At 43.8% G+C, this 27710-nt stretch overlaps 5 protein-coding genes across 5 annotated transcripts; 4 read left to right on the top strand and 1 right to left on the bottom strand.

Annotated features, from left to right (window-relative positions):
• Positions 1-1481: 1481 nt before the first annotated feature.
• LOC136429700 (leucine-rich repeat and immunoglobulin-like domain-containing nogo receptor-interacting protein 3) lies at positions 1482-2272 on the top strand. The gene is made up of 2 exons (XM_066419680.1): positions 1482-2031; positions 2175-2272. Exons 1-2 carry the CDS (start codon positions 1482-1484, stop codon positions 2270-2272), a joined length of 648 nt encoding a protein of 215 aa, XP_066275777.1.
• Positions 2273-3997: 1725 nt separating this feature from the next.
• Positions 3998-11043, top strand: LOC136434961 (uncharacterized). Its single transcript, XM_066428098.1, has 7 exons — positions 3998-4300; positions 5108-5273; positions 6378-6434; positions 7575-7609; positions 9222-9404; positions 10133-10327; positions 10763-11043. Exons 1-7 carry the CDS (start codon positions 4177-4179, stop codon positions 10777-10779), a joined length of 777 nt encoding a protein of 258 aa, XP_066284195.1. The 5' UTR covers positions 3998-4176; the 3' UTR covers positions 10780-11043.
• A 1595-nt stretch (positions 11044-12638) lies between these two features.
• On the top strand, positions 12639-17859 carry LOC136434946 (cholinesterase 1-like). The gene is made up of 6 exons (XM_066428072.1): positions 12639-12685; positions 13961-14210; positions 14330-14494; positions 14943-15986; positions 16264-16424; positions 17020-17859. The coding sequence occupies exons 2-6, from the start codon at positions 13975-13977 to the stop codon at positions 17145-17147; spliced, it is 1734 nt and encodes a 577-aa protein (XP_066284169.1). The 5' UTR covers positions 12639-12685; positions 13961-13974; the 3' UTR covers positions 17148-17859.
• LOC136434951 (EEF1A lysine methyltransferase 1-like) lies at positions 17773-20641 on the bottom strand. The gene is made up of 5 exons (XM_066428087.1): positions 20516-20641; positions 20021-20210; positions 19415-19497; positions 18671-18951; positions 17773-18035 (listed from the first exon to the last, which is right to left on the bottom strand). Exons 2-5 carry the CDS (start codon positions 20186-20188, stop codon positions 17908-17910), a joined length of 660 nt encoding a protein of 219 aa, XP_066284184.1. The 5' UTR covers positions 20189-20210; positions 20516-20641; the 3' UTR covers positions 17773-17907.
• Positions 20642-21024: 383 nt separating this feature from the next.
• Positions 21025-27684, top strand: LOC136434937 (microtubule-associated tyrosine carboxypeptidase-like). Its single transcript, XM_066428062.1, has 7 exons — positions 21025-21154; positions 22701-23044; positions 23739-24002; positions 24745-24895; positions 25131-25299; positions 25652-25822; positions 26226-27684. The coding sequence occupies exons 2-7, from the start codon at positions 22899-22901 to the stop codon at positions 26615-26617; spliced, it is 1293 nt and encodes a 430-aa protein (XP_066284159.1). The 5' UTR covers positions 21025-21154; positions 22701-22898; the 3' UTR covers positions 26618-27684.
• The last annotated feature ends 26 nt before the right edge of the window (positions 27685-27710 follow it).

Below are 27710 nucleotides of genomic sequence, written 5' to 3'. Positions count from 1 at the left end.
AAGAGTGTGGTTGGAGTGTTGTACAGAGCGGATTTGCTGTATTATAGGCTTCTTGGTCGGAATGTTTGAGTGTGTAAACGGATTACCAAGCTCAGCGGCTAGTTTTTCTAGGAAAAAAGCAATTTTGTCAACAACGAGTAATTACCCTGGAAAAGTCTGTCGTTTACAGACAGTGGGTGAAGCATAAGGATTTTTGCATGAGGTGCACTGCTCCACCGCGATCGGCACAAGTACTGCAGGCCATGTCGTGTTACTTTAGCAAGAAGATATTAAAACATACCACTTTTTAGAACAGATAAAATCCACACAATAGATATTTTCACATTCTTACATACTGTATTTTCATACGATAGTAACGAATGCTATGTGTGTGTCTGCGTGTGTGTCTTTTTAGACATATTGTCTTTTTATATACATGAACATCATTATGTACAGATGTGTGTATGTATGTGTGTGTGTGTGTGTGTACATGTGTGTGTGTGTGTGTGTGCATGTGTGTGTGTGTGTGCATGTGTGTGTGTGTGCATGTGTGTGCATGTGTTTGTGTGTGTGCGCCTAGGCCTGTGTCTTCTGTTGTTTGATTACATTTTAGTGTTCATGAGCCATTGCACTGCAAGGTATTCGACGGCTAGATCGTTCCACCTGGAAAGTTGACAGCCGATGAAGCTGTTTGATTACATTCGGGTATTGAGATATCGCTGTAGCCAATCTCGTCTACCTCATTTCCTGCAAAAAACATTACGTAGGCGTTGGAGCCGTTGCTTTGCCTTTACTGATTAAGTGTTGTTGTTGTTTTCTTCGACAAAGTCCATCACTTTATAAAAACATGTAAAAATGTGGAAATCTAGCATTTAAGATTTGGGCAGTATTTTGTCTCTTTTTAATCGAGATCAGTAAATCTATGTTGCGTCTATGAATGACATAAACACACACACACACACACACACACACACACACACACACACACACATACACATAGATGTACCCACATAAACACACGCGCAAATAAACGATCACACAACAACGCTGGTAACAACAACAGTTAAGTGCCATCTGAAGAACTGCACAAAAGGGTTGCAAAAAGACTAAACATTAAACAACATCATCCCAGACCCAGACGTAATTTGTCTGCCCAGGCTTTGAATATTCAATGTTGTCCTTTACATGAGAGACAGCTGGAGGCCATACAGACGTGACGACCGTCAGAAAGTGCGTTCTTCCTCCTGCTAGAGACGACTTCATCACACAGCTGCTTGACGAGCCATACAGAAGAGAAATATCCAGGGAGACGGGTACAACACAGCACAGCACAGGAGACTAAACGAGTCCAACTGACCTAGAACACCACTGGACCAGAGATAAGTCACCTTTGATTACGCTATTTTTGTCAGCGTAGAGGTGGTCAGAAAATCGAGCAGACTGTCATTCTTTTTGATTCACGGGGGCCTCTAACACCAACTGAATACTGAATCAGAATAGAGATGGGAGTAGTCGGTAGCCTGCGCGTACTTTTTGTCATCATTGTCTGTAAGGCTGCGAGTACCGGAGGCGAGGCCTTGCCAACAGATTGCATCTGCCCACAAAGATCGCGATTCAGTTCACTAGAAGTCAAATGTACAAACCGTGGACTGACTACAGTCCCCGAGAACATACCGCCCGAAACTGTTCTACTACATCTGTACCATAACAGAATCCGCAGCGTTACTTACTTACCGCCGCTGCTCAAGCTGTACACATTGGACCTCAGTAACAACCTTATCGAGTCCGTGTCGTGGGGTTCCTTCTGTAACCTGCCGAATCTGCGTCTTCTCGAGTTCAAGTCGAACAGGATAACAAGCGTTAGATTAGGAACCTGCATCGCACGTACACAACTGACCTCCGTGGATCTGTCCTACAATAGGATCACATCCTTATCCGAGCGCGACTTCGGTGTTCCTCGCATCAAGGCGATGGTTCTCCTCCACCAGAACACTTTCCGCTGCGACTGTAACCTGCGGTGGCTGATCACCAAACTGAAATGCCTACAGAATTGTGAATACATAGATTCTACATGTGGCTCACCTGATCTATGCGATGCCCCATTTCTTTCCACCGATGTAGACGGCTACTTTTGCGGTTCACCCGCCCGATTTCAAGGACAACCCCTCACAACTGTTTCTATCCCTGCGTCACAGTGTGGCTCACCGGGACGTACTTCAACAACGCCGAGAACTTCTACCCCCAGCCCAAGCAACGGAGACAAGAACACGATGAAGAGTACCAGACCATTTGACCCCCTACAAGGTAACCATACACCATCCGGCCCAACCGAACAATGGGATAAACTGTACAAGACAATGGCCCAACATGTTACCCAAGGTAACGTTAATGTAGCAAAAAGTTCATCCTCAGAAAACACTGCATTTGAAGATGGACATGTATCTGAAACTGGTACCATTCTAGCTGGCAACACCACAAAGATTGAGGGTGTGTCGTCAGAGAGCGATGAGTCGTTGATAGGAACATACGTCACCGGTATAGTGCTAGCCATTTTGCTGGGCTGTCTGATGTTTAAGCTCATCAAAAACCGGTGCAAAACTTAGTCCACCACAGTCACCACAGGTTAGCCTTCTTGACAACATAGACAGGAGAAGATGAAAGAAAGCAGACAAACTATCGGAGCCAACATCAACTGCAAGATAAACAGCCCTAACTCTCAGACCATTCTCCGTATTTACCGCTACTCTTTAAGCAGAAGTCAGCCAGCCAAAAAAAAAAACTGACAGAAGAAAATGTCCGATAAAAACGCCTAAAAAGACGTCAAAAACAAGCCGGAGACCAACGTCAGCTAGGAGAGTAAATTACCGCCCCCCCCCCCTTTCGTTTGTTTACAACTTGGTTTAAAAATGCAAGCCACTGCACATGGTAACTACGGAACTAGGATGGTACCCTGGCTACTCTTACTACTAGTCTTAGACTACACACACCTGTAGAATCACTGGTGTTAACATGTTGGGAACAGTATGTGGCGTATAGAGACAGAATGGAATTCCATTCCAAGATAAGCCTGTCAATGTGTTGGGTTGTGTAACTATTAAAAGTGATATATGTATTTACAGTCTATATTCTTGCCTATTGACCACCTGTGTGTCCGCAGCCAGGCCATTGTGGCCACTTCTGCCAGTCCTTTGTATTTTCCCGTATCTCTGATAAACATGGTTGATAACACATCACAGGCATGTGGTTTTCTGTATATGTAGGCACCATATCAATAAAGAATATATTACTGCTAACGGAAATGTGTCTCACTCCTATTTGCTTACGATATTTGCAGAACAGTAAACAGTTTGTCCTTCTTATCAACCCATACGTGCTTGTATCACAAAATGTTAACAATATCAATGATAACATGACCCTTTTCCCGTAGATATAAACTGCAGCATTTGTCTGTTTTTATAAGATCATGGAAAGAAAAATAAGCAAAAGAAACATCATTGTTTTTCAAGAACTGCATGTGATCATTTGGGACTCGTGCGTCAATGCTCACTGTACACAAATGTCACAACTATTAACAAAACATCTCGAAAATGTCACAACTATTATCAAAACTGACAAAACAACAAGCGGCAGGCCTGTGTGTGCGCAAATGTACAACAGATCAATTAATGCTGATGAACGGCAGATATCCATGCAATCAGTACTTAATAAAGAATGAATCACTGCATAAAATTCGTCCTCACAACCGGATCAAAATTCAGTCACAAAGAATATGACTACAATTCTAAATCAATCTCGCAGCCGTGGTTATTTCTTCGTTAATACTGAACAAGAACAAACATAAAAGAGAATACCGTACGTTGTTGTAGAAGCAGTATGATGAAAGGCTATATAAAGTATACATATATACAAGTTGATCCTCAGTTATTGACAGGCACATGTAGGCGTAACATGGGGCTGGGTGCCAGACAGGATACGATACGTGGCAATCTGATTGATAAACAGGTACCTAGCTGGTCAGGTTTAATCCAGAAGACGACAGGAAAAGATCCAACCGACAGGATTCCGACTACCTTCTCCACATCTTGACTGTAAAAACTTCCATCAACGAACTCAAGTTGTACCAGTGGTGAGGGGCCCTGTGTCTATAGAACTCTTGTAAGCGCGCTACAACAGTCGGTAACAGTTCCAAGCGAATCGATGTCCCGTCTTGCGGTCGGTGTTCTTCTCCTGGCGGCCGTCGGGCTGTTGGGTCCCCGCCCGGTCTCTGCAGACGACTCGGACGAGGAGCACGGACACGAACACGTCGAAGAACACTCGCACGGTAGGAGTCCAACATCTAATGATCCAAGGGGCTTTGTCAGGGACTACGTGACTAGATTCCATTCCCATTACACTACAGGGTGCGACCGTCCTGCGACCGCGGGCCCAAGATTTGACACATCGCTTAACGAGTTTCATAGATACAGATTATTTCTTTACGTTTCGTGTATTTTGCTGTCTTTTAAATCATACTTTTATATCTTGCATCATATTCCAATTATGATACAAAGGTGACACAAATCCAATATTGGTCGCTGTACGGTCATTCAGAGATCGCCGTCTATATACATTTAGCTAGTGGAGAGAGGTCGCAGCGTGTGACTGTAGTTCCAGGACACCTCATCCAAATTTGTCCCATGTGTATCTAATATCTAATTTCGCTAGACTCCTGTTTGAAACCAACCATCGGTTTCACGCCGTTAAAAGCAATTAAGGAAAGAAAATGTGGAGTAAAAACGACGCAATATGCATGACCACCGCTATAAAGCTATAACAGGCTCGAATAGCAAGGCTGATCACATAGGGGAGGCGGGCGCCCACCGAAAAGTAGCCCCCGGGTGGCCTGGCAACGCTTCACAACGGACCAGTCGTTATTCTTAAGGTCAGGACTCTAAAGCCTTTATTTTGTAACAATACCTCGTTTGGTTCTGGTTGCGCAAATTAGCCCTTGTCCAGAATGCCCGTGTCCAGGGACTAGTTTGTTTGGAAGTCTGTAAAAACTATGGGTCTAAGTTGCATCAGCCTAAAACCATCATCATCAGTATACATCAAGTTATCTGTTAGTGACAACTCTTTTTTTGTTCTTCAGAATGTCCGGGCGGTTACGAAGAACACGAAGGGCACTGTTTCTACTTCTCGGGGGACACGAAGGCGACTTACTCGGACGCCGCCGCTGAGTGCGCGGCGCAAGACGGACGGCTGGCCGCGCCCGACTGTCATGACGAGCACGCCGCTGACTTCTTCTTCAGAGCAGTGTGAGTGCAGTTTACAGACATGCATGGCTATACGTAGCTGAGATAACAAATGGGCAGCTTTGACCCGATAGATGTTGCTATAGGGAGTAGGCAACGAATTTTTGGGCCAGCAACCCAAAATTCGACTGGGCCGAATCTGGAAATTCAAAATTTCAAAATTAATATCTAGGTCGCGATGTGATTTTTTTCGGCGGAGAATCTTTATTGTCGTGTATTAGAGAATTTATGCTGCAAACATCCGTAGAAATTGCCGAGTATTTTTACATGACGATATGGTACAAAGCTGGGTGCGTGGTACCCTCTCCTCCCAAACCCATGGCAAGTAAAACGTGTTTTTGTCATGTAATTTTTCTGTAAGCTGTATCCACGAAACTATGCAGAGCATACTTCAAGCTATGCTATTAACCTTAGATTACCAAAGAAAGGTTACTTATTTTGTACCTAAATGTATTGAGAAAAGTTAACATTCTCGCCGGTGTTTTTTAATACATATTTTTCTATCCTATGCATATCTATGGTGATATTAGTGTATGGGTCAAGGAGATACTGTACTGTTTACATGAAATCTTTGGTGTTTACCATGTTGTCACTCGAGTCAGGCATGACTGCACCAATAAATACATAAAAAGCTTACTACCGGTTACCGGGCGTTCGATCGCCCACATAGAGGGGTCATACAGTGTCATGAATTCGGACAAGGCTTTAATAGACTATTGAAAGGAGTGTTCGATCGTCGCTGTTCGTTTTTGTTGTTGTTTACGTTATTGTTGGAGTTACATCTAAACATCTATTGTCCTATAGAACATGCCTCTCAAAGATTTACCTAAAAAAATGTATCGGTGCAGTAAGTTTTGGCCCAATATACCAGCTCGCCGGATAGCATGCTGTTCCGATCTATCATCTAAGATACTTAATATGAAGTAATTAAAACCTGTGTACTAGTACTGTTTGGGGAAAAGAAGGGTAACAATATGCGAAGTGGATAGTGCAGTACGTTATAGGCTATAGCTAAGTGGATCATAAACAAGGTTTTATAGATCGATGCCATGAATGGTGAATCATTAGTATAGATTCTACCTAACTCTAACATATTTCCTCACACAGCGCCTGGATCAGTCGGGATATTGAGGAAGACTGCGACCTAGGACACGCGCCACCAGAGTTGAGTAGCATTTCCTTATGATATCTAACGCTAACGTTAACGTTACATCTAGAGTACTTGTTTACCATTTTCCCAGTTATATTCGACATTGGATCGATTTTGGAAACGGTCAGGCGTTTCAGGTAGCATCCACTATCTTTCGCCAGTTTCATCCAGTCACTGATGAAATGTAGTGGATGCTACCTGAAACGTCTGACCGTTTCCAAAATCGATCCACTTGCTTGAGTAACTGTTACCATGCGTATCTTATTACCTGGATGTCTAACCTCCATCGACATATTCGACATTACTTTTGGGTTATTTGCATGATATCATCATCAAAATATTTTTAAAAATTTGAATGAGGGGAAAGGGGTAAGAAATTGCAATAGTCATGTACAACAGGTATACAAAACGTACTCGATTCTCTGTGGGCGGCGCTTTCTGGGAATGCGCTCACTGTACCAGGGGGATATGGTTATTTCAATCGACCTGTTGTCACTACAAACAGGCGTTGTTTTGATGTAAGATAATAACGATGTACTGTGCTTGTCAAACAGGGACACTGTACTGCCCATTCACTTAAGTAATCACTTGAGGATTAAAGCTAAGTGCGTAGTTCAAATTTTCGTGTTTTAAGTTCCCAGTGTTTAATCGTAGTTCTTCACAAGTATACATCAGTAACCTGCCGCACTATCTCAGTGCTATGGTTGTTCCAATCGACCGGTTGTCGCTGCAAACAGATGCTGTTTATTGATGTCAGTCACTGTATTGGCGACAGTGCTGACGTCAGCCATGAGGAGACAAATACAAGTGGGAAAAACGTGTAAAACGCCCACGTACCATCGGGCAGAGACAACATACCCTATAGATGTAACACCAAGTAATTGATTACGATGATTTCATTATATGATAGGGGTATGAGCTAGCCACCTTAGCATGCTTAAGCGGTTGGGCTTTTCTTTGATTATTTTGTGCTTTTCTATTCAGTTTCTTGTAGCCAAACACGCCTACTAAGGAGGCAAGCGTGAACCTCTCTTTCAACCACACTGTCTGCCTTTGCACTGTTTTATTTGAAGTTTCAGTTGATTGAGTGGCGGTGTCATTTGAGTAAAAACAAACTCAAGATTTTTTTCCTCCCATTTATTGTTTTTGCTCAGGACCCTGCTGCCTTTCATCTGTCTGCACGCACCAAGTAAGTACAACCAGAGCACGTAGCACGAGCAAATAGAGCCAGCACATCAATTCCCATCCAACTCTGACTACCCCATAACTACCCATTTTATCTGTTGGCACATGTGACACATGCATAGCACGACATACACACACCTGTTGACAGATGTCATGATTTCATTGATCTTTCATCATTGACCTTTGTAAATACATAAGTGATTACAATTGTAGGAAATGATGTCTACTGCTAATACTCAAATGTTAGACTAATTAAGCCGGCTATAGGGAGAATATTTGCCAGGGTTTCACTTTCAGGCTCCGTTATTGCAGATGGGGCCCTCTCTCCATAGCCGACTCCCTCAGCATACTATTCACTCTATTTGGCCAATTTCTACTATTTTCTCAGCCATCCGCGGGGCCTGGTAGAGGCTACTCAAATGTAGCGAAACGACGTCTGTCCTGTAGGGAAACGACTTCTGCCTTGTGGCGAAACGACTGCATGAATGTAGCGAACTAACAATGTGGCTAGCCAAACGACAGATTACAACTGGTCCACACCGACCTTTCCCCTCAATTTCATCATCCTTTGGACTACGTGCGATGTAAACATATCATTAAAAGACGAGTGGGAGAAGATCTAGCTGCACGTCCGGGCCAGGAGGCCAGGAGAGAGTCTCTCCTGCCTAGCCTCCGATGCAGACTCCTCCCGGCTGTTTTCTTTTTCAAGTTACAGTTTTTATACTATTATATATTTTTTCTTATCGCTGGCCGGGAAGCAATAAGAAAAAAAATATAATAGTATAAAAACTGTAACTTGAAAAAGAAAACAGCCGGGAGGAGTCTGTATCGGAGGCTATCTCCTGCCGGTGTTGACATGAAATCAGCATATCCGGGTTCGAGAGGCGCTGCGACGCCGGGTCCATCCGTGTCTGTGTTATGATAAGAGCAGCGGAGATTACAAACGTTACGGATATCAGTCGCCTTAGCTATTTGTAGTGTGTCAATCAGACAAGTTACTAAACACCGGTTGAGTCAACATGTAAACTTGTAAATAAACACTGATCAGCCCAACAGCGACGATGTCAATGACCCCAACAGACACATACAGTGTTGAAAAATGATGATAAAGAACACCCCTCTCTCTATTGTAATGGTTGAGGCCATAGCAAAGATATGCTATGATAAAATGCTTAGTTTCAGACCATTATCAAACGACATCTTTAAATCCTAAATCTTGCAAAGAGCTTACAACTGACCATCTGTGGAGTAAAAGTAGATAGTTATGTAGTTCCCATCTCGGTTCACAACATGTTGTCAGAAGTGGGATTGTTCAAAAGTCTTAAGTTCACCCAGCAACCGAGTATATGAGCTATACATATTTTCTGAGGACCCTGTCTCTTTTACTTCTAAGACACATTCAAGTTGTGGGCCCGGGACGTACATAAACATTCGATCCAGCTTTGGCACCCTCTCTTATAGACTTAAGTCATTGTTGATCATCGTTTCCTCCTTATTAAGTATTCTAAGTATCATATCTATTGCCACACTTCTAAACGTTTTCTAAACATTTCCTCTCAACCACATGTCACTGCACGGTGGTGTTTAGTCTCAACTATTCATGTATGATATTCCAGCATGCGACGAGCCACCTGTGATGAATAACACAGTATTTTCCGACTGTGACGAACCCTACGATCAGCAGGAGGTCTGCCGCTACTCATGCGCGCCGGGGTACCACATGTACGAGGGGACCATCTCCTCTGCTGCATCGACCTGCCTAGATGGAGAGTGGCACGGACCCTTTATGGTCTGCAATAGTACGTTCCGCGCGTTTTACGCATCTACGTTTCATTCATTCATTCGTTCGTTCGTTCGTTCAAACCCTTGTAATGCCTAGTGGCACATAGAGCAGCATTTTTTCTTGCTGTTTCAGTACCCGGGTATAATTTTACAAGGAGGGGTTGCTAGCCCTTTAACGTACTCGAGGCACCTCCTCGAACACGGGACCCCCATATTGCGTCCCTTTCGAAAGACGGGGCGGGCCCCAACCGAGATGCCCTTCCCAGGATTGAACCGGGGTTTCCAGGTTAACAACTATGGCCAAGGGCTAAACTGTGAATCTGCTAGCAGTTGAGCTACAGGTAAATCCCCGTGTTTCTTGCACAAAAGCTTATTCCACACACGTGCAAACTGGACTTGATGAGTGCCTTACATGAAAACATAAAATCAGCAATACCAGCATGGTAATGGGGGGGGGGGGGGCTCTCCCGTAGCTTAGCCATTTCAACATCAGAAGTGACGTGCTTTATTGTTATGATAGGAAATTCAAAGGACTAATGACTGGCATACTGCAATGACTATCAGTGAATGCCCAGACAAGTCGTTGGGTTGGATGCTATCATGCTCAGAGGCACATCTTCAGAACATTAGATAATTCATCATATTCCACAAAAAGAGGAGTACTATATCTTGTTGCCTGTTGATTGTGTGAATCATCGTCAGAAAGGTAGCCTTTTATTTGCTTAAGATACATTCTTCTCCCCAGTGAACTGCCCGGAGCCAACTCTGAACGAGGGAGTCACCATGAAGGGCGAGAGCTGCCAAGCACCCTACATCACCGGGGACATGTGCTCCTTCGAATGCGAGGAGGGAGAACCACTAGAGGGCGACCATGACATGTCGTGTTTTGGTGGCATATGGATCCATGCAGCCACAGACCTGGCAGGGAACCCACTTGTCTGTAAGGACCATTTTGTTAAATGGTGGTTCAAGAAAATTTAAATGTCTTGCAAATAAAATTTATTTTTCAAATGGATCATTCAATAAGCATAAGAGAGTTATAAAATGTCAGTTACAAATCTGATTGCCACGACAGGAACACCTCTTTTATAAAGGTACCTTTATATCAATATTGATATATGTTTAGCACATTTATATGTAAGTCCTTGTTATGTTGCTATAGATCAACATACCTGAAATAAAGAGTCCATTCAAAAGGGAATTCATCATAAATCTTAGTAATTTTACATACCAAACGCTTGACAGACATCCAAGCTTTATATAAAATCACGGATTGGATAATGTCCTTAAAGTAAACTTCAACGGTAGATTTGCTGTATCCGCCATATATAAGCCACACACGATATCCAGCCTAAAAATGAGTCCCCTGTTTCAGGTCCTCCGCATATATAATTTTGGCCGCTGAGTGAGAAGCGCAGCGGAAGCAGCGCACCTGGCGGGACTGGCGGAATCGCATCTCCTGTGCAGAACAGCATCACGAGCACCACACCACATGAACCGCCACACTGGTGCTCAGAACATGTAGAGAAGTTAGCCTCAACTCACGGATGTACTGGCAGATTATATATTAGCAAAAAATGAACCAGAGCAATTCTGAAGAAGTTGTGGAAACGTTTGTTGTTACAATAAAAATAATAAAGTGTACTACAAACCTTAGATTTGCAGACCTATTCATTTAGCGTCTTGGGTCGGATGTAGTGGACCAGGCTACCCAACAGTCTGGCCTACAGGCCGAACTAGGGCCGGTATGCATGGTTGAGGGTAACCTAGATACGGGCCGACCTAGAGGCCGACCTAGGGCTTAGGTCTAAGTTGAGGGTAACCTAGGTACAGGCCGACCTCAGTACAGGCTGAACTACAAGTTGATCATGACCTACAGGCTTATATAAGCTCCAGGGTCGGTCAGCAGACCAACTTTAGGGTGAGACTGGCTTACAGGCTCACCTACAAATGACCTACATACAGGCTGATGTACAGGCTGACCTAAGTACCGGAAACGGTCTACAGACCAACGTGAGTTAGTTAGATTTCAAGTTGTGCTACACACTATAGGAGGCACACGAACATGGGTTATCTACTTTTCGGATGATCTATAACCATTTGCAGACATTGCTTGACTACTGTTTATCAGCACCTTTGTTCTCCATTCGCGCGTGTCTATTTTGAGCAGCACGGTAAAAAACATGTTTGATCTCCATTACGTCACGAGACCATAAATAGCTCAATTGACGTCACTCATTACAAAGTTCACAGTGTTGACGCCGTACCGGGGCAGCTGCTGTAGCATTGTGTGAGATTATATGTAACATCTGTTTGATGTGTTTCGGGGCAAAACGGCACAAATAGCAGGCAATGCAACAGCATGTCGAGGAATATATGACCATACCGTGTACAATTGTCGTGCAATAAAGTTCTAAAATTCTTTATACATGTATGATACGACCTAAAGCTGTTAGAACATCGAGAAGTATTAAACAGTTTTCTTGCAAAGATTTCGGCCGTACGCTGCCACTGGTGTCTGTATTACTTCAGGTATATGTGTCTGTAGACCTTGGCAGAGGTATTGGACCTGCTAGTTCGTGATGCAGGGGTGCAGGTCTGGGGCTAAAGAACATTATAATATAGCCAGATGTCGTTGATCAATCAGAAGGTTCCCTTTTGCTATAACCACCTGTCATTATTACTTCAAAATCACCATTTTTGGCAAGGTTTCCATCGAATCACTTTTTGTAACACTGCCATTACATGAGAAGGTGCTTCGCTCACTCGGTGCTTTATTAGGTGGTTATGAAAACCGACCATGCCTTATGACACTGTATATAACTCAAAGTGGGTCATTAACCTTGATTAACCTTACATTAAGAAAGGCCGGGCGTCGGGAGAGGCTATGGTGGTTTTACTACTAGTCTGTGCAGCTCGCCCAGAATGATGACGATGTCTGTAGTACATGTAAATGTAAAATCCCTCGTCAGATTGAGTGGTTGATGTAAGATGGTACTTACATCATGAAATTTGTGCCACGCACAAGAAGGCCCACAAACACGTGTCAATTACTTATCGGATAATCTGTCCGGGCATTTATTGGTTGTCGTTAATCAGCATGTTCGTTCTCCATTGGCTGATGGTCTATTTTGAGCAGCACTTACTGACGTCCTTCGGTGGCCAAAACACATGTTTTGTTCTCCATGACGTCACGGGTCCACAATACTAAGTAGGTATTTATGTACAAATATCAACCTGTGCCGACGCCGAAGAAAAGGCAGCAGGTACGATACTGTGCCGGTTACAAGTAAGAGAGGTAAGTCTGCGGTAAATATTCAAATCTCAGACGATACAGCAGCATATCGAGCTAAACGCGTGGCATCGTGAGAAGTCCATTGTAAACGTTCGACTTTTATCTTCCATCTAGATGATCCTACAAGATCATTAAGAGAAACACGCGTACGAGCCACAGGTGCCGGTAGCACAAGTAAGACACCGCTATCACCGCTATCACTGAAAATGACCTTTCGCCCGGAAGTCAATGCATGGCACCAACTCAGACCAAAGTGTTCCCATATCAATAATAGTAGGTAGGACTTGGACACCAGAATGTACTAAATGTACCCTCCGTTGCAGACTACTTGACCGGCTGTTTTCTTTTAAGTTACCGTTTTCCAATTACATTTTTTTTTCTTATTGCTGGCGGGAGGGATGTAGAAAACGGTAACTTATAAACTAGCCAGAGGGAGTCTGCAACGGAGGCTATGCCAAAGGCCTGGCTATGTGAAACTGTAGAGCATTGCCGTGTAGTGCATTTTAGACACGAGTTTCTTCGACGACGTTTGCTGGCCACTCAAAATTCGCCACGCGTAGTCGACACGAAATAAGACACGGTTTCACAAAGCCAGTCCTCTGGCACACATTCTTGACCAACTTTCTATCAAATGGTGGTGTCCAAGTCCAACCCAATGTTAAGAATACCTCGCCAAAATCTTGCCGTCACTGCCGTGATTTCCGGGTTAAAAGTGCTTGATAGAGCCTGGTTGTTTTTGTGCATATATATATTATATTTACTTATTTTGTGCAAAGAACATGTGTCAAAGTATATCATTAACCTCTTTCATATGTGCCTTCCGAAATATTCAGCACAAAATTACATTCCGCGGTTACAAAAGTATTTGATCTCCAGCTTTCCAGTAACAGCTTTATCGCAAAGTATATACTGAGAGTGGATCAATTCCTGAGCTAACCACAATATCTTCGACACCGAACCAACCCTCGGTGAGATAGCCGCCGGTATAGTCTATCTATCTGTACAAGCGTGCTTTGTGGTCGTTGGTAGGTCATAGTTTAAGAGAAATCAACTTTCGGGACAGCTATAGATTTCTGTTATCATGATTCTTACTATTCTTACGCCATATTCCTGTTGGTTGTAGGATCTTCTAGCAGCGATGTTTTAGCCGTATTCTGTCTTCTTGAGGTCGAAAAGAATGAAGATATCGGGACAAATAAGACTTCGGGAGGAAAATCAGATTTCGGCACAGATCTAGATTTCTGTTATCATGATTCTAACTTTGTTTCCTGTTCACAGTTCAATCTGACGAGATGTTTTTGTGGGTCCTAACCGCGGTGATAGCCGGTGTGGTCGGCCCTGTGGAGGTCCAGGCGGCGGCTGACGTCACGGCCCCGGCGGGGTGCGTGGTGGGGCTGGAGCAGGACGTGAGCGGGACGACAGTCAACAGCTTCCTGGGGATCCCGTTCGCACACCCGCCCGTAGGGGAGCGGCGGTTCCGGCGGGCGGAGCGCCTGCAGCCCTGGGACGGGGTCTACGACGCGACGAGGTATGGCGAGGCGAGACACTAACTCAGCCCAAGAAAAGATGAAAAAATACTTCAATTAAAAGCTTCAAATCGAAATGTGCCAACTTTTAGTGCACTGAAACGCCATTTTCACACTCCAGAAAACCAAACGCCTGCATTCAGAGCGAGGAGCTGATCATCATCCCGCAACTAGTGCCCAACACGCCGCTGAGCGAGGACTGTCTGTACCTGAACGTGTGGCAGCCGACCCCCGTCCCCACCGGAGCTGCCGTCATGGTTTGGATCTACGGCGGCAGCTTCGACACGTATGTGTTGATGTGATTTATCATTACCCCAATGACTTAACGAATATTTGGCATCCGTAGTGCTATAATACTTGTGCTGTAATTGGCTTTTCGTTCACTAAAGCCCCAGGCCAGTCACGCATCAAAGGCCTTCTCACGACTTCACTCCCGACCACTCCCCAACCGATGTTAGCGGTTCCATGGGAGTTGGCTGATATCCATACTATTCTAGCTCCATTCCGCTCCTTTAATCGCATCCAAGCAGAATTTGACTTTCCCGACATTGATTTTTCAAAATCTATAGTCGTCTGGCACAGAAGACTTCTAAAGACTAGTAGGCAACCTCGCCAACCGACTCCCAACCACAGATGACCTGGTCTGGAGAAAGTCGGGAGGCCATGGCCGGCTATGCTTGACAGGGGTTCAGTTGCCACTATATTGTTCTAACATGTACAAACTTGGTTTGCAGTGGTTCGTCTGCCCTTGATTTGTACGATGGCCGGTACCTGGCCGCCACAGAGAGAGTCCTGGTGGTGAGTATGAACTACCGGCTCAGCACGCTGGGGTTCGCCTACACCGGGACGGACGACGCGCCCGGAAACATGGGGCTGACGGACCAGCTGCTGGCGCTGCAGTGGCTGCAGGACAACATCGCGGCGTTCGGAGGCGACCCCGCAAAGGTCACCATCTTCGGTCAGAGTGCGGGCGGGATGAGCGCCGGCTATCATCTGATGTCTCCGGAGAGTAGAGACGTGTTCGATCGCGCCATCCTGCAGAGTGGAACGGCGTTACTTACGGAGTTGCTCTTCTCTGCAGACGACATGTACGACAGTACCAAGGCTCTGGCCGGGAGTCTGGGATGTCCCACTGAACAAGGTCCAACAGCCATGATGGCGTGTCTGAGGGAACAGGATGCAGAGCGCCTTGTAGCCGGCTACCCACCGATCTATCCAGTCATCGACGGGAGCTTCATTCCAGAAAATCCGGCAAAGGCCCTCAATGATGGGGAGTTTAAACATACGGACATCCTCCTAGGCAGCAATGCAAATGAGGGGATGATCTTCTACATATTAGAAGGATACCCTGGGTTCGTTGATGGCTCGAACAGCACTGTTGATAAAGAACTGTTCTCGCAGATCATCAGTTTGATCAACCCGAAGATGAACAAGTTGGCGGTGGAGGCAGTCTCCTTCCAGTACACCGACTGGCTGCGCCCCGATGACGGGATCATGTACCGAGACGCCCTGGACACCATCCTGACAGATCAGTCGTACGTTTGCCCAGCTTCTGGCACGGCGCGCGCCCATACCCGAGTGGGGACGACGGCGTACATGTACGAGTTCGCCCATCGGTCCTCCATCTCACCCTATCCCGACTGGGCGGGCGTTCTCCACGGTGATGACATACCGTTTGTGCTCGGGCAGCCCCTGAACGCTACCTTGGGGTACACTCCCGAGGAGGCCGACCTGTCTCGTAGGATGATGCGGTACTGGGCAAACTTCGCCAGAACAGGGTAACTAGCGCTATCCAATGCAATGGAATGTTTTCTTGATCTCATTTCAACTTCCGATGAAACCACTTGTTTCACTCCTTCCCATCAATCCTGATCTTGATTTAGTTCCCTGAATCACGCACAGATAATTGCTGTTCGATGACAGAACCGCAATCACATAATGGAGGAAATGTTTGTGTCAGATTTTTCTGTCCATCTTGTCTCTCTGTACAAATACCAGCGGCTGTAAATCTGTCATTTCCCTTTGAACACTTGGCATCTATCGCTTTTTTAAAAGGAACCCCAACAACAATAACGAGGCGGTGTGGAACCCCTACACGGAGTCCAGCCGAGGCTACCTGATGTTGGGCACGGACGCGCCCCGCATGGTGACCGGCCAGAAGGCCACGGAGTGTGCCCTGTGGGACAACTACGTGCCGGCTCTAATCAACAGGACAGGTGGGTGGGTTCCCCTGGGTACCAGACTCTAGCGGGGCCCGACAGAGAATTTGTTCGGCAGCTCAGGCAGATATTCCCGCCGACCCAAACTAGCGCTTCGGGGACTTGTCAGCTAGGGAATTGTTACTGCCTGAGCTGCCGAACATATTATCCGCCGGGCCCCGCTTAAGCCTGGTACCCAGGGTAGTCATGGTAGTGTATGGGTCGGTCAAACATGGAACAAATAAAGACATTTTTCTAAACACCAAAACTGATCATTTTTTTCAAAGTGAACACTTTTTGGTATCAAAATACCTGAAACGATTTCGAATGTGATTTTTACAAATCAATTTTACCATATTGAAGATTGGTCTTATCCCCCAGTTGCTTTTCATACTAAATCAAACAATAATATCAATAATGTCTTTACATATGGTTGCAACAAGGTGATATTAAGCAAATCAACATGGCTTCCACGTGATTACTGACATTTGACTTGTAGTGTATGTTCTACCTTGTTAGAAAAAGGTGGAGTTTGAATCTGCAACCTCCCAAATGTGTTCTACCCACAAGGCCATTACACCCTAATTCATGGCATATTTCTGGTGTTTTTCAGAGACAACAATGCCTAGTCAGTGTCCTCCAGTTGTGGCGTCCAGAGCCCCATCGCTTTGGGGACAAAGTCTTATGGTGGTCCTTTTGTTGAATGTTGCTAAGAATGTTGTCGGCTGCACTGTGCTGTAAAAGACGGCAGTCAAATGATTGCTGAATCAATGATGTATAGCACAAATTTTCTGTCATTTGACTTTGATTACAAGATTTAATCATTCCAGAGAAAAATCTTTACACTAGCTTGCTGGGTTTCAAGTTATTCCAAGCTGTGGTTGAGGAAATATTGATGTTCTTTTAATCGTTTGAAGAATAGTAATAAGAAACTGACCTAAAATAATATGTTTCACTTCCTCAAATAAACAAAGTGTTTTTATTGCAAATACATGCCCGATGGCTAATTGCAAGTACATGTACAAACAACACACATAATAATGAAAAATAGAATGATATTTAAGGGCTACAACCAATGTTATGCTATATACTGTACTACTTCCGTAAATATAAACATAAACACCAAAACTTGTTAAAGTTAAGAACAATAGGTTGAGGGAGCAGCCTGACTAATCACACCTCAGCATCGCTCCCACTGGTCAAGACTGTGCAGGGAGGGGCTTTATAGAGTCATGGACAATGAGTGTTTGTTTGAAACAGATACCTATAGTCTATTGTAGGTTCCAACAATTTAAAAACATACATGTATCCAAAATGGAGTTCTAAGATAGAGCTATCTTATCCCATACTTTTTCTTAAGGTCGGCTACTGACCAGGTGCAGTAGCATTCTTAGTCTTGCCAATGAATCTTGACAAATAAAATGATGATAATCCTCCAAACCAAGGAATTGAACTTGTGTGAAAACTGAATCTTTCTTACATACTAACTACAGACACACTGCTAGCTCAGCCCAGTTTTGTAGTTGACATAACATCTGAACTCGTTGCCGAGGTTCCTCGTGTGTTGAGGTATGAAAGTACAGGGTTCGACTCCCAGAAGCCTGGAGGCCAGGTCTTCCATCTTCTCACCTGCAGAAACACGAGGTAGACAGTTCAAGTTTAGGAGTTAAGAGCACAGACTTACATCATTCTATAGCTAGATCTAATCTTATAGATGTTTGCAATAAAGGGCAGAAGTTGTATTGCATTTAAAGGGGAATTTCCTTGGTATGTGGAACTAGCCGACTGCTGCCCACCCTTTTGTCAGGGACCCTCACAGTATAATCAAATACAGGATACTGACTGACTGAACTGTGGGACCTGTATATACATTGTACAGCAAAGTTTTCACCCTCTCAAGATCTACATCACAATGGAAAGCTAAGGCATTTCATTTCAAGTCAGCTTTAACTTAGATACCCTCCCACTGGTGGCAATGAGGAGAAAAAATACCATGTGCCATATATACAAAAGATGGTAACAGCATGTACTGCATATACAGGTACCATGGAAATTCCCCTGACCTTTTCTATACAAAGTACATGTACAGTGGACACATGTTATAAAAGATTCCTTTCCAATGGCACGCAAGTAGGATGTGCTATAACAATACCAATCCTTGACCTTTTGGTATGGAAGCAGGGTTGTCTACCACTGCACTGAACCATGCATGCAAAAAAACAACACTATAATTCAATTGACTTACAAACCATCTGGCCACTGACCTGTACATAACATGATCTTTCCTTTGGTCAAGAGCTTGACCGTTATTGCAGTCTTAGTCAGACAATTGTCCGACAAATAGGGCGGGTCCGCGACAACAATGTCAAAGGACTTTCCTTCCAGAGGCTGGTCGAACTTCAGTGGACTGTTGAAGTCGTAGAACACGAAGTCTTCACCGTAGATGTTGAAGCGCCGGTCGTACTCAAGCAGAACTACCCTGCAGGTGTCAGGTTTCACCTCCCGCAGCCGTTTGTACAGCGTGGGGCAGCTCAAACAAGCAACGCTGTGGATGATAAAAACAATGGAAAATCAGAATTCAGATCATCAGAAAATCCAGCCTGTGATGAGGCACCCTAGCAGGGCTAGAGGACACCTAAATCAAGAAACCAAAGAAATGTGACGGACTATCTCCTTTAATTTGGAGGGGACACCCAGAGGACGCCCTGTTTCCTTGGTAATTAGATATATATGTACATGTGTTCCCCCAACCCCCACACTGCCAATAGCCTGGTATCCACACCTACTATAGCTCCCGAGTCTCCTGTGGCAAACAACGGAGAGGTGACCCGGGAGCTATAGGTTTAGATATCAGGCTACACTGCCAATGTTAATTGTTTAGCCAAGTGCATATCAAAACATTTGTTTAAACTTACCTGATGAAGTGACCCCTACCGTATCTGAAAATAAGGAGTAAATTGTATCTTGTTCTTGGGAGATGCAAAAGTTAGGAAAAGTGACTTTCTTACCTGCCACTTGGACCAGCTACATCCAGGACTTCTCTTGTCAGAGCATCAGCCGTGTCATCTGAGTACCAGAATTGGCTCAGGTTCTGTGGGAAACAAGACAATCATTTTTTTCCTATTTTTCTTTGTTTTTCTGTTCTTCTAAATGTTTCATATAGTGTCGTGCATGTCCCTGTGCCTGTGGTGCAAGCGGTAATGTAACCCTCCTGCTACGCCATCTGGATCATATTCCGTGGAAACGCAGGCCGGAGTTCGATCGTAGAGTCGGCCCCGGCTCGTACATGTTGTGATGGATTGCATTTGTCATTTCGGATATTGATGGTTACTTAAAGCCAGCGGCCCAGCCTATGAGGGAGCTTCATGTGTAAGCCTCAAGCGTCAAGCCTCTGCACGTAAAAGAACCCAACACACTTATCAAGCAGAGTGGGGTGACCCTGTGTGTTTGGCTGTATATGTGATATGTCATTTAATCGTCAGCCGTACTGAAGCCGCACTGTGTTACTAGCAAACAAAAAAGCGTCATGCATCGTCCTCAGTCTGAGCATCTGAGGTCTGACCGCATGCCAGTCCATTCTCTGTGCACTTTCAAGTTTCAACAAGTTTCCCTACCCAGTCTTCCTCCAGGTCGACCTTCCCGACATCCTGCGCCTGTATCGCCTCCTGCAGCTGTCTGTCTCGGGCTGCCTGGTCGGTGTAGAACTCCTGCAGCGCCGCAAGAGTGTCTGCAGGGAGCTGCGGTACGTCCTCGTCACTCTCACACTCAGACATGATTTGCATGGAGGTTTTCTTACAGCTGCACCTGAAATCAAGAGTAGAGTCGAGTCTTCGAAGCGGTGTGTTGGATAATTTCTTCCTAATGGCAGTTGTCTTTATACTTTGTACACCTTTGTGTGGTGTGATTTTTCCTGGTCCCCAGATGCAGAACACACGAAGTAACCTAAAGTAACCTAATCATGAGCTTTCTGCCCCCCTCCCACAGTTTCACATGGCATATTATGTGGCCTGAGCACTGACTGGGCATTTGTCTTTTTAACTCGAGGCTACACCAGAATGTACTTGAACTTCATCAATACGCAGATGAACAGAATATCATGGAAACCATACCTTGATAATTCTGTGCTTCGATGAAGTGAAACTACATCACTGTCCCCACGAGCCACGACGACTTCGCATGGCCCGTACTGCAGTTTTCATCAATGTCGCAAGGTGTTGCAGGTCATTGGGGTCAGCGGAAGTGAACACTATTTTTGATAGGAATGTTGAAGATAATAACGCACATAAAAATTTTGGTGAACCAAAAGGATGGCTAAATATAATTGAATTCATTACATACGTAAATTACAGACTGATATCGTCTTCAGTGCTAGTAAGCTTAATACCGATAAGAATTATAAAATGTGGTCCCCTACTTAACAAATAAACTATTCTAAGCAACCGCAACGAACGCAAGAATAGTTAAAAACCGAAAGAATTCGATTGGTATGTATTGGAAATATAGCTGAAATAAAACTCTGCACTAGCATTGTCAAATATTATATTTCTTGTTATATTTAATATTTGGCGTTGTGTATCGTTATATATTTGTATTTTCAAAAGTTTGTTGAGTCATTTGTGTACGTTTGGCACCGCATGCCTAGAGACCCAGCTGGCCGTGGGGATGGCGTGCCTTTGTTGTTTGTTGTCAGGTGCCGCCAGGTGTCACTCACCCCGCCGGCTGTCTGAACCAGCGGACCAGCAAAACAGGTGTGTTTCACGACATAGATAATTATCTCTCCGAACACATAAAATTTTCTGTTTGAGTGCAGACGCGAGCAGGGGAATGATAATCATGAACAAAATGATTTGTTCAAATGTTTGCTTGAGCTTTGTCGACATAGTTTGCAGGTCATATGAAAGTTTGACAGCTGGCGCCGGTAGTTTTAGGGCGGCCTCTCTACGCGTCATGTACACAGACAGAAATGTGGGGAGGAAATATTTACCAATAGAGATGTTTGATAGCAGACCAGGAAAATTGTTTGAAGTCTGAATGTTTTCATAATGAGGTCCAGGAATTCGTGTGAGCTGAATTCACTTTAAACCGTCTTAAGATCATCATGGTGCTCACAGGATTGTAGTTTTTTATTAGGCAACAATATTTTACACATTTGCTATGGCATACTACTATTTTCTATAAAATACCATATAGATCTGCATGAGACATCAAAGATCAATGGACTGTTGTGAAAACCAGTCCAGTCTGTATACCCAAACATATGTACACACCACTATATCGACCCTTTCTTTGGCTGCTGGCAGTGGTTATTTAGAGAGTAAACTTTGATGCAAACTTTCAAACACAGAGTAATTGTTTCATTGTTGTGATATCTATGAAAGGGTTCGCAGCTCTGCTAACTTCTGTATTTGTGTAGGCAAGGCCACTGTGAATAACATACATGTACCAGTTGACAGAATGCCTGTAGCTGCTCCATGGTAATTTAGCATAGAGTGTAAAGTTGACTGCTTCATATGTATTTCCCTACCTGGAATTCACCATGAAATGTGATAAATTATTTATCACAAACAAGTCACAAACAAGAATACAAAGGGTGGCCAGCAGGATTTTTCTATTCTTGAGACTTGGAGGGCCTTGACTGCAATGTTCCAACATCTATGGTCTTTATTCCAGTCAAAAGGGAAGTTTGCCTATTAAACTAGACCTCTTGGTATTACACCAAAGCCCTCCAAACGGCAACATACTGTGCTACAGTATAGGCCTGAAATGCATGATCTTTTTTTAAAGACATGTACACTATTATTGTAACAAGGACATTATATAGGATCCTATATAATGTCCTTGCTGTGAGTGACCTTTCTTTGTGCCTCCATGGTGCCATGATGATGATGATGATAAATTAATGGTGGTGCCAATAACAGGTACAGTAAGTTGAGGTGTGGTTACAAATGTCATGACTCATTGACTTCAGCACTGCGATAATGTAAAACTGCTTCAATTATGTATGAGGTATTCATGGTAATTATGATTTGATAGAAATGCCTACTAGTAGGAACATCTAGCACATTATCCGATTTGCATTCATGACCTTGCTTAATTTCGAAGGGACCGCTGAGTGCTGAAGTCAATGAGTTGGGGACCTAATTTGACGGTGTCACATTTTCTATTCAAGGTATATTTGCCTTCGCCGTAGGCAGAAGGGTATATTTTATTCTATTTGCTGCTCCCTCACAGTCAGTCATAGTTTCCATACTATATGAAACAAACAAACAACTGACTACTGTTGTTCTGTTCCAGGTGCCAGGTGTGAGTGGATACACATAGTAATGGGTGCAACATTCCGGAACTCACCATAATGGCTCCCTTGGAATTGGTTACCTAGCAATTTTACTACAACAACTAGAAGTGTCAAAAGCACATTCAAGGACAACAACTGCCAAAGCTGCTGCTTGTACCAAGTACACAGCGGCCCTTCCTGTGAGTCACAGTGTGAGGATGAGGCAGACGGGGAACCGTGACGCTGTGAGCATTACTGAGGTGCGAACGCTAGAGACCGTCCCGATTCGCAGTCGACCTGTCCTGGCACCCATCAACCCTGAGGAACAGAAACAGAGGTTCCTGCGTCATGGACACTTACCAAAGTGAGCAGTGAGCTCTTTTTATCATTGATCTTAATCTTCGTTATATACAATAGATTTTATCAAGGAGGTTATCAAGACAGAACGTGTCCTTTGGATATTAGGAACTTAAAAGTATTATAATAACATTTATATCAATAGAGAACTGACAATTCATGTTACATCCTCTGGACACTTATAAAAGTGATGAGCACAGTTATTCACATAGTGTGGATTTAATGCTGTTAACATATTTTGACATATCAGCAGAACATTTTACACAAGTTAAGTTCATGTCTGATCTACAGATCTATTTTTATGAATAAGAAAATGTTAAAATCTAATATCAGATATACTGTTTCATTATTTCTGCTCTGTGTGCTTCTGGTGAATTTTTGTACAGGATGCATAATGTGTAAGTGACGTTGTTATGTTTTAGTTGTGACTTTCTCACCCTCTTTTGGAAGGAAGTCAGCATGTTGGAGGTTACTATGGTAGCAGTAGTACCCAGCATTTGTCTCAAGGTCATGAGAATATTGTGTGTACTGTATTCCGGACAAAGTCTTTTGATGTATTGAGTCTGAGAACAAAGAGCTTTGCCATGAGGTCATCCAAACAAGGTGATGTTGGTTGATCATGTAAGATTAAAATATATGTTAAGATTCTTTATTTGCCTTCAGATAATATTCTTGTGTAAATCTCTTTCCCTGCTTGCCAGGTTCCACCTCCAGGGTTCGGAGGAGCGCGTACAGGGAGCCATGAGGACGAAAGTGGCAAAGATTAAGTTCGATCATTTCCCGGAAGCAAAGAGAATCCTGGAAATGGTCCGACAAAAGTTTGGCGATGACGACAGACTCGTGGAGGCTGCGTTCGGACCGCCCATCGATCAGAAGGAGGCGACGCACGTGGTGAGTCGGTACCTGGTGGAGCATGGAGTGGACGGGATGCTGAAGATACTCTGGAGCGGGGATCTCAACTGCAGGTGGGACTTCTTCTGAACTCAACCTAACGTTTCATGGGGTAAAGGAGGAGGAAGACTGTAGAGTATTATATAGGCCTTGCAGAGATTGGAGGGTTGTGGATGGGAGGAGCACAACCATTAGCAGCTGACAAACATTATGATCTATATCCTAATGGGAGAAGTAACAAAACTTAATTGGTGGGGCTCTGATCCTCAAGACGTTGTTAGATTAGCTGGATCTCCGGGTAAGCAATGGAAAAATATCCCCCTTTATTTTAATATCTCAGAAAAGGCAATGTCTTTAGTTGCAATGCTGAAGTCTTCATGGCTTTTCCTGTGTGGGAACATTATTGCCTTGCCAAACTCGCTTTGCCAGTGTGACTTGCTCACATGATAAGGCTTCAACTGAACACAGTACACAAAGTTTATGAAGCACTGGCAAAGATTAGTGTCCTGGAAAAGAGTTCAGTTCCATTCCCTTTTCTTTTGTCAACAATAATGTGTGTCCTGTTAACTACTGCAACATCTACTAATTCCACCAAGGTACATAATTCTGCCACCTTGAAAAGATCATCCAAACAGATCTCCAACCCAACATCCCCCAGGATAATGCACTCCTGTATATCTAAACTATGCATACCTGGGGAGTGCTGCTCTAGAGATCTCTCAAACCCACTGTTTTTTAAAGTGGTGTATTTATGTAGCCCGGCGGATTAGTTTTAATGGCGGTTAAATCAATTTTACGTGTCATTTTCCTGTCCAGTGGTCGGATGCAGTGGAGAGGTCCAGCCCAGAAGTACAACCGTCCTGAGCTCAGGAAGTACTCACTCTGGCTGCAGAACACTGCAGAGAACATGTACCTCCGACAGCACGGCATCAAGTGTCTCGTGGACCACGAAGTCGGGACACACTTTGTATCCTTCTGTCACCCCCGCCCCATTGGTGAAGTAGACTTGTCTAGAACATGCAGTACCAATGTGACAAGCAGATGAAATATCACTTAGTATATGATTGTTGTCAACTTGCAATTAGCCTACGGACATGAATTTGTGATAAACTTATCATTATTGTTATTATTATAATGAGTACCATGGTATAACAGACAGAACTTGCGATTGTACGATGCCTTCCTTAACCACACTTCATCAGTTCCGCATGTTGAACGACGGTTTCCAGCCCTGGTACTCCAACCGTGATGGTTTCGGACTGCGGTCCTGTCGTTCGTGGGAAGCAGTTGCTATTGAGGAGGGCCTCGCTACCGTCAACACCATGCTTCAGGCCAAGGTCAAGTACCTCTGGGTGCCGGCACTGCTGTACTGTAAGTATGGGCGGAGAAATCTGATCTTGTAATGTAAATGTGTGCTTTAGGATGTTTTTTTTGGGGTCTTCTGTTGTTGATACGGTTTTTGCTATTGTGTTCTATACGCGGCAATGTTTTGACTTACTCTTGACCTGCTTGAAGTTCATACAAAGAGTGAGACCTTTAAACTAATACCTGATAACAATGATTTACGTTGATATTTCCATGAACTTGGTACAAAAGAATGGCAAATTGTTGCATCAAACAGGACTAAAAGGGTGGTCTAAAAAAGGGATGTCCTCATATAGACTTAAGTTTGAATAATCTTATTACTGACAACTGACTGGAGTAAGTGTTTATCTAACCCTAGATGCGTCCTGCATGTCCACCGAGATGTCCTTCAGCGACCTTTTCCACCATCTTGAGACTTACATCAAGGACGTTCACCAGCGCTGGAAGATCGTCATGAGGATCAAGTGTGGCCTGCCTGACCCGGCCAAGGACTTGGGAGGATGTGGGAAGGACCAGGCTTATTTTGCAGGTGGGTGGTGTTCTTTTCTGGTCTTTTTCCTGCCTAGTTTGTACGAGCGCTCGAGCACACTGTCTATGTGTCAGACAATATGGTTTTAGATGATTTGGTTATAACAGGAGCAATCTTTCTCCACTGATATATACACAGTAATATCTTGTAGCATTCACAATGTGTGTGAAAAATCTGTTGAACTTAATAAACAGACTTTGCAGGTGTGTTGGTTAAGCTCTGTAACTAGTTTTTGGCAATGCCTTTGGGGTGCAGCAAGGATATTATATAATGTGACTGTCATGATTTGATTCAACCCAACATATATAACAATATCCTAATGTTTTCCCCAGGGAAATGGACATTGGCAGGATCTCTTTGTCTTTTAAGATGATAGCTATAGTTGAAATGTTGTGTTTCACAGGTGCTGTTGAAATCCTCCGCAACCTGGATTCCATCGACTTCCACCTGCTGTACTCAGGAAAGGTTTGCATTGACGAGCTTCCCCGCATCAAGCGCTTGGCTCGGAGGGACTGCGTCAAGCTGCCGCACTTCGTGCTGGACCAGGAAGCGTACAGAAAGAAACTGCGCCAAATGGCTGCTATAAACAATATCGTCAGTCCGCACAAGAACGAGACCAAGATGACTACCTCTGGGTCCAAACAACGTGCAGGGAACATGTCAAGAAAGTTCAGCTTCTCTGTGCCAAACTTAAAGTATGCTCCTGAGCCACCTAAGAAAATCCATTTGAATAGGAGGAAGACTGCTCCTAATGTTGTGACATACAGCAGGAAGTATCAGTATGTTTCAGGATGAATGCAGTATAGACAATAGGTGTAAACCATCAGTATTGTATAGCTAAGTGTTACATTTAAGACGAGTATGGTTTTACCCCTTCAAGCCTATCAGCATAGTCATCTTCGAAATCAGACAATCTCATTGGTTGTACCTTTGAGTTTTGAGCTATCAACCAATCAGGGCACTCATCTGTGAAATTAGACAAGCTCATTGGATGTGAGGCTTTAAGTCTTGATTTGTTATGACTTCTCAATTGTTATACTGTAATGTAACATCCTACATTGTTTTTCCTCTTCAACAGCTCTTGCCAGGCAAATCTGCCTCAATGTCAGAAGTGTATGTTTTTGACAATTGGGGATAGGTAGTAGATTTTAGCTACAGTTGATAACACAGTGACCTCAGGAGGGGCAAGGAGGTTTAATCAGATTAAACCTCCTTGGTAGGGGACTTTTAACCTAAATGGAAACATAAGTATGTGATCCATGGAGCTTTTTATTTGTACAGAAAGATTACTCAGTTGTACTAATGAAATTGCTATTAAAGAAAATTCTTTAACTAAAGTCTATGTTATAACTTTGTTCAGACTTATTGCGTTTATACACATTTATACCTATGTTGCAAAACTTGTTCATGATTATCTTTGTGCAACTCAAAAAGTGTTGCTGCTAAGCAGACTGATATTTATGACAATTTTCATGATTGTTTACACCAAAAAGCAGTACCGGTGCCATGTTTACACAAATGTGATGTCGTTTGTAATGTTTTCCCATTCCAAATGGATAGTGAGTGTGTGAGGGATTCTGCATTTTTCCTGAAAATCATGGCAACTTGTATTTCTCAGTTAACTCTGGAGTAGATTGTAATCGTGTTTGCATTGATAAGACTGTATAACCTTTACACTGCCTCTGTACCATGATTATATTTAAGGTGCTCTTGTAGTGGACATATAGAACATTCCTGGATGAGAACAGAATGTGCACATCATTCCATTCACAAAGGTTTTGTATCATGACAACTACTATTGTTGCAGAACTGGATTGTACATGTATGATGTAAACATGTTTTTGTATTGTCTTGACAGAAAACTTGTTGTTTGTTGTCTTCTCTCACC

This window comes from Branchiostoma lanceolatum, chromosome 1 (genome assembly GCF_035083965.1).
Source record: "Branchiostoma lanceolatum isolate klBraLanc5 chromosome 1, klBraLanc5.hap2, whole genome shotgun sequence".
Classification (NCBI taxonomy): domain Eukaryota; kingdom Metazoa; phylum Chordata; class Leptocardii; order Amphioxiformes; family Branchiostomatidae; genus Branchiostoma; species Branchiostoma lanceolatum.
This window is presented reverse-complemented; position numbering and strand designations above follow the sequence as displayed.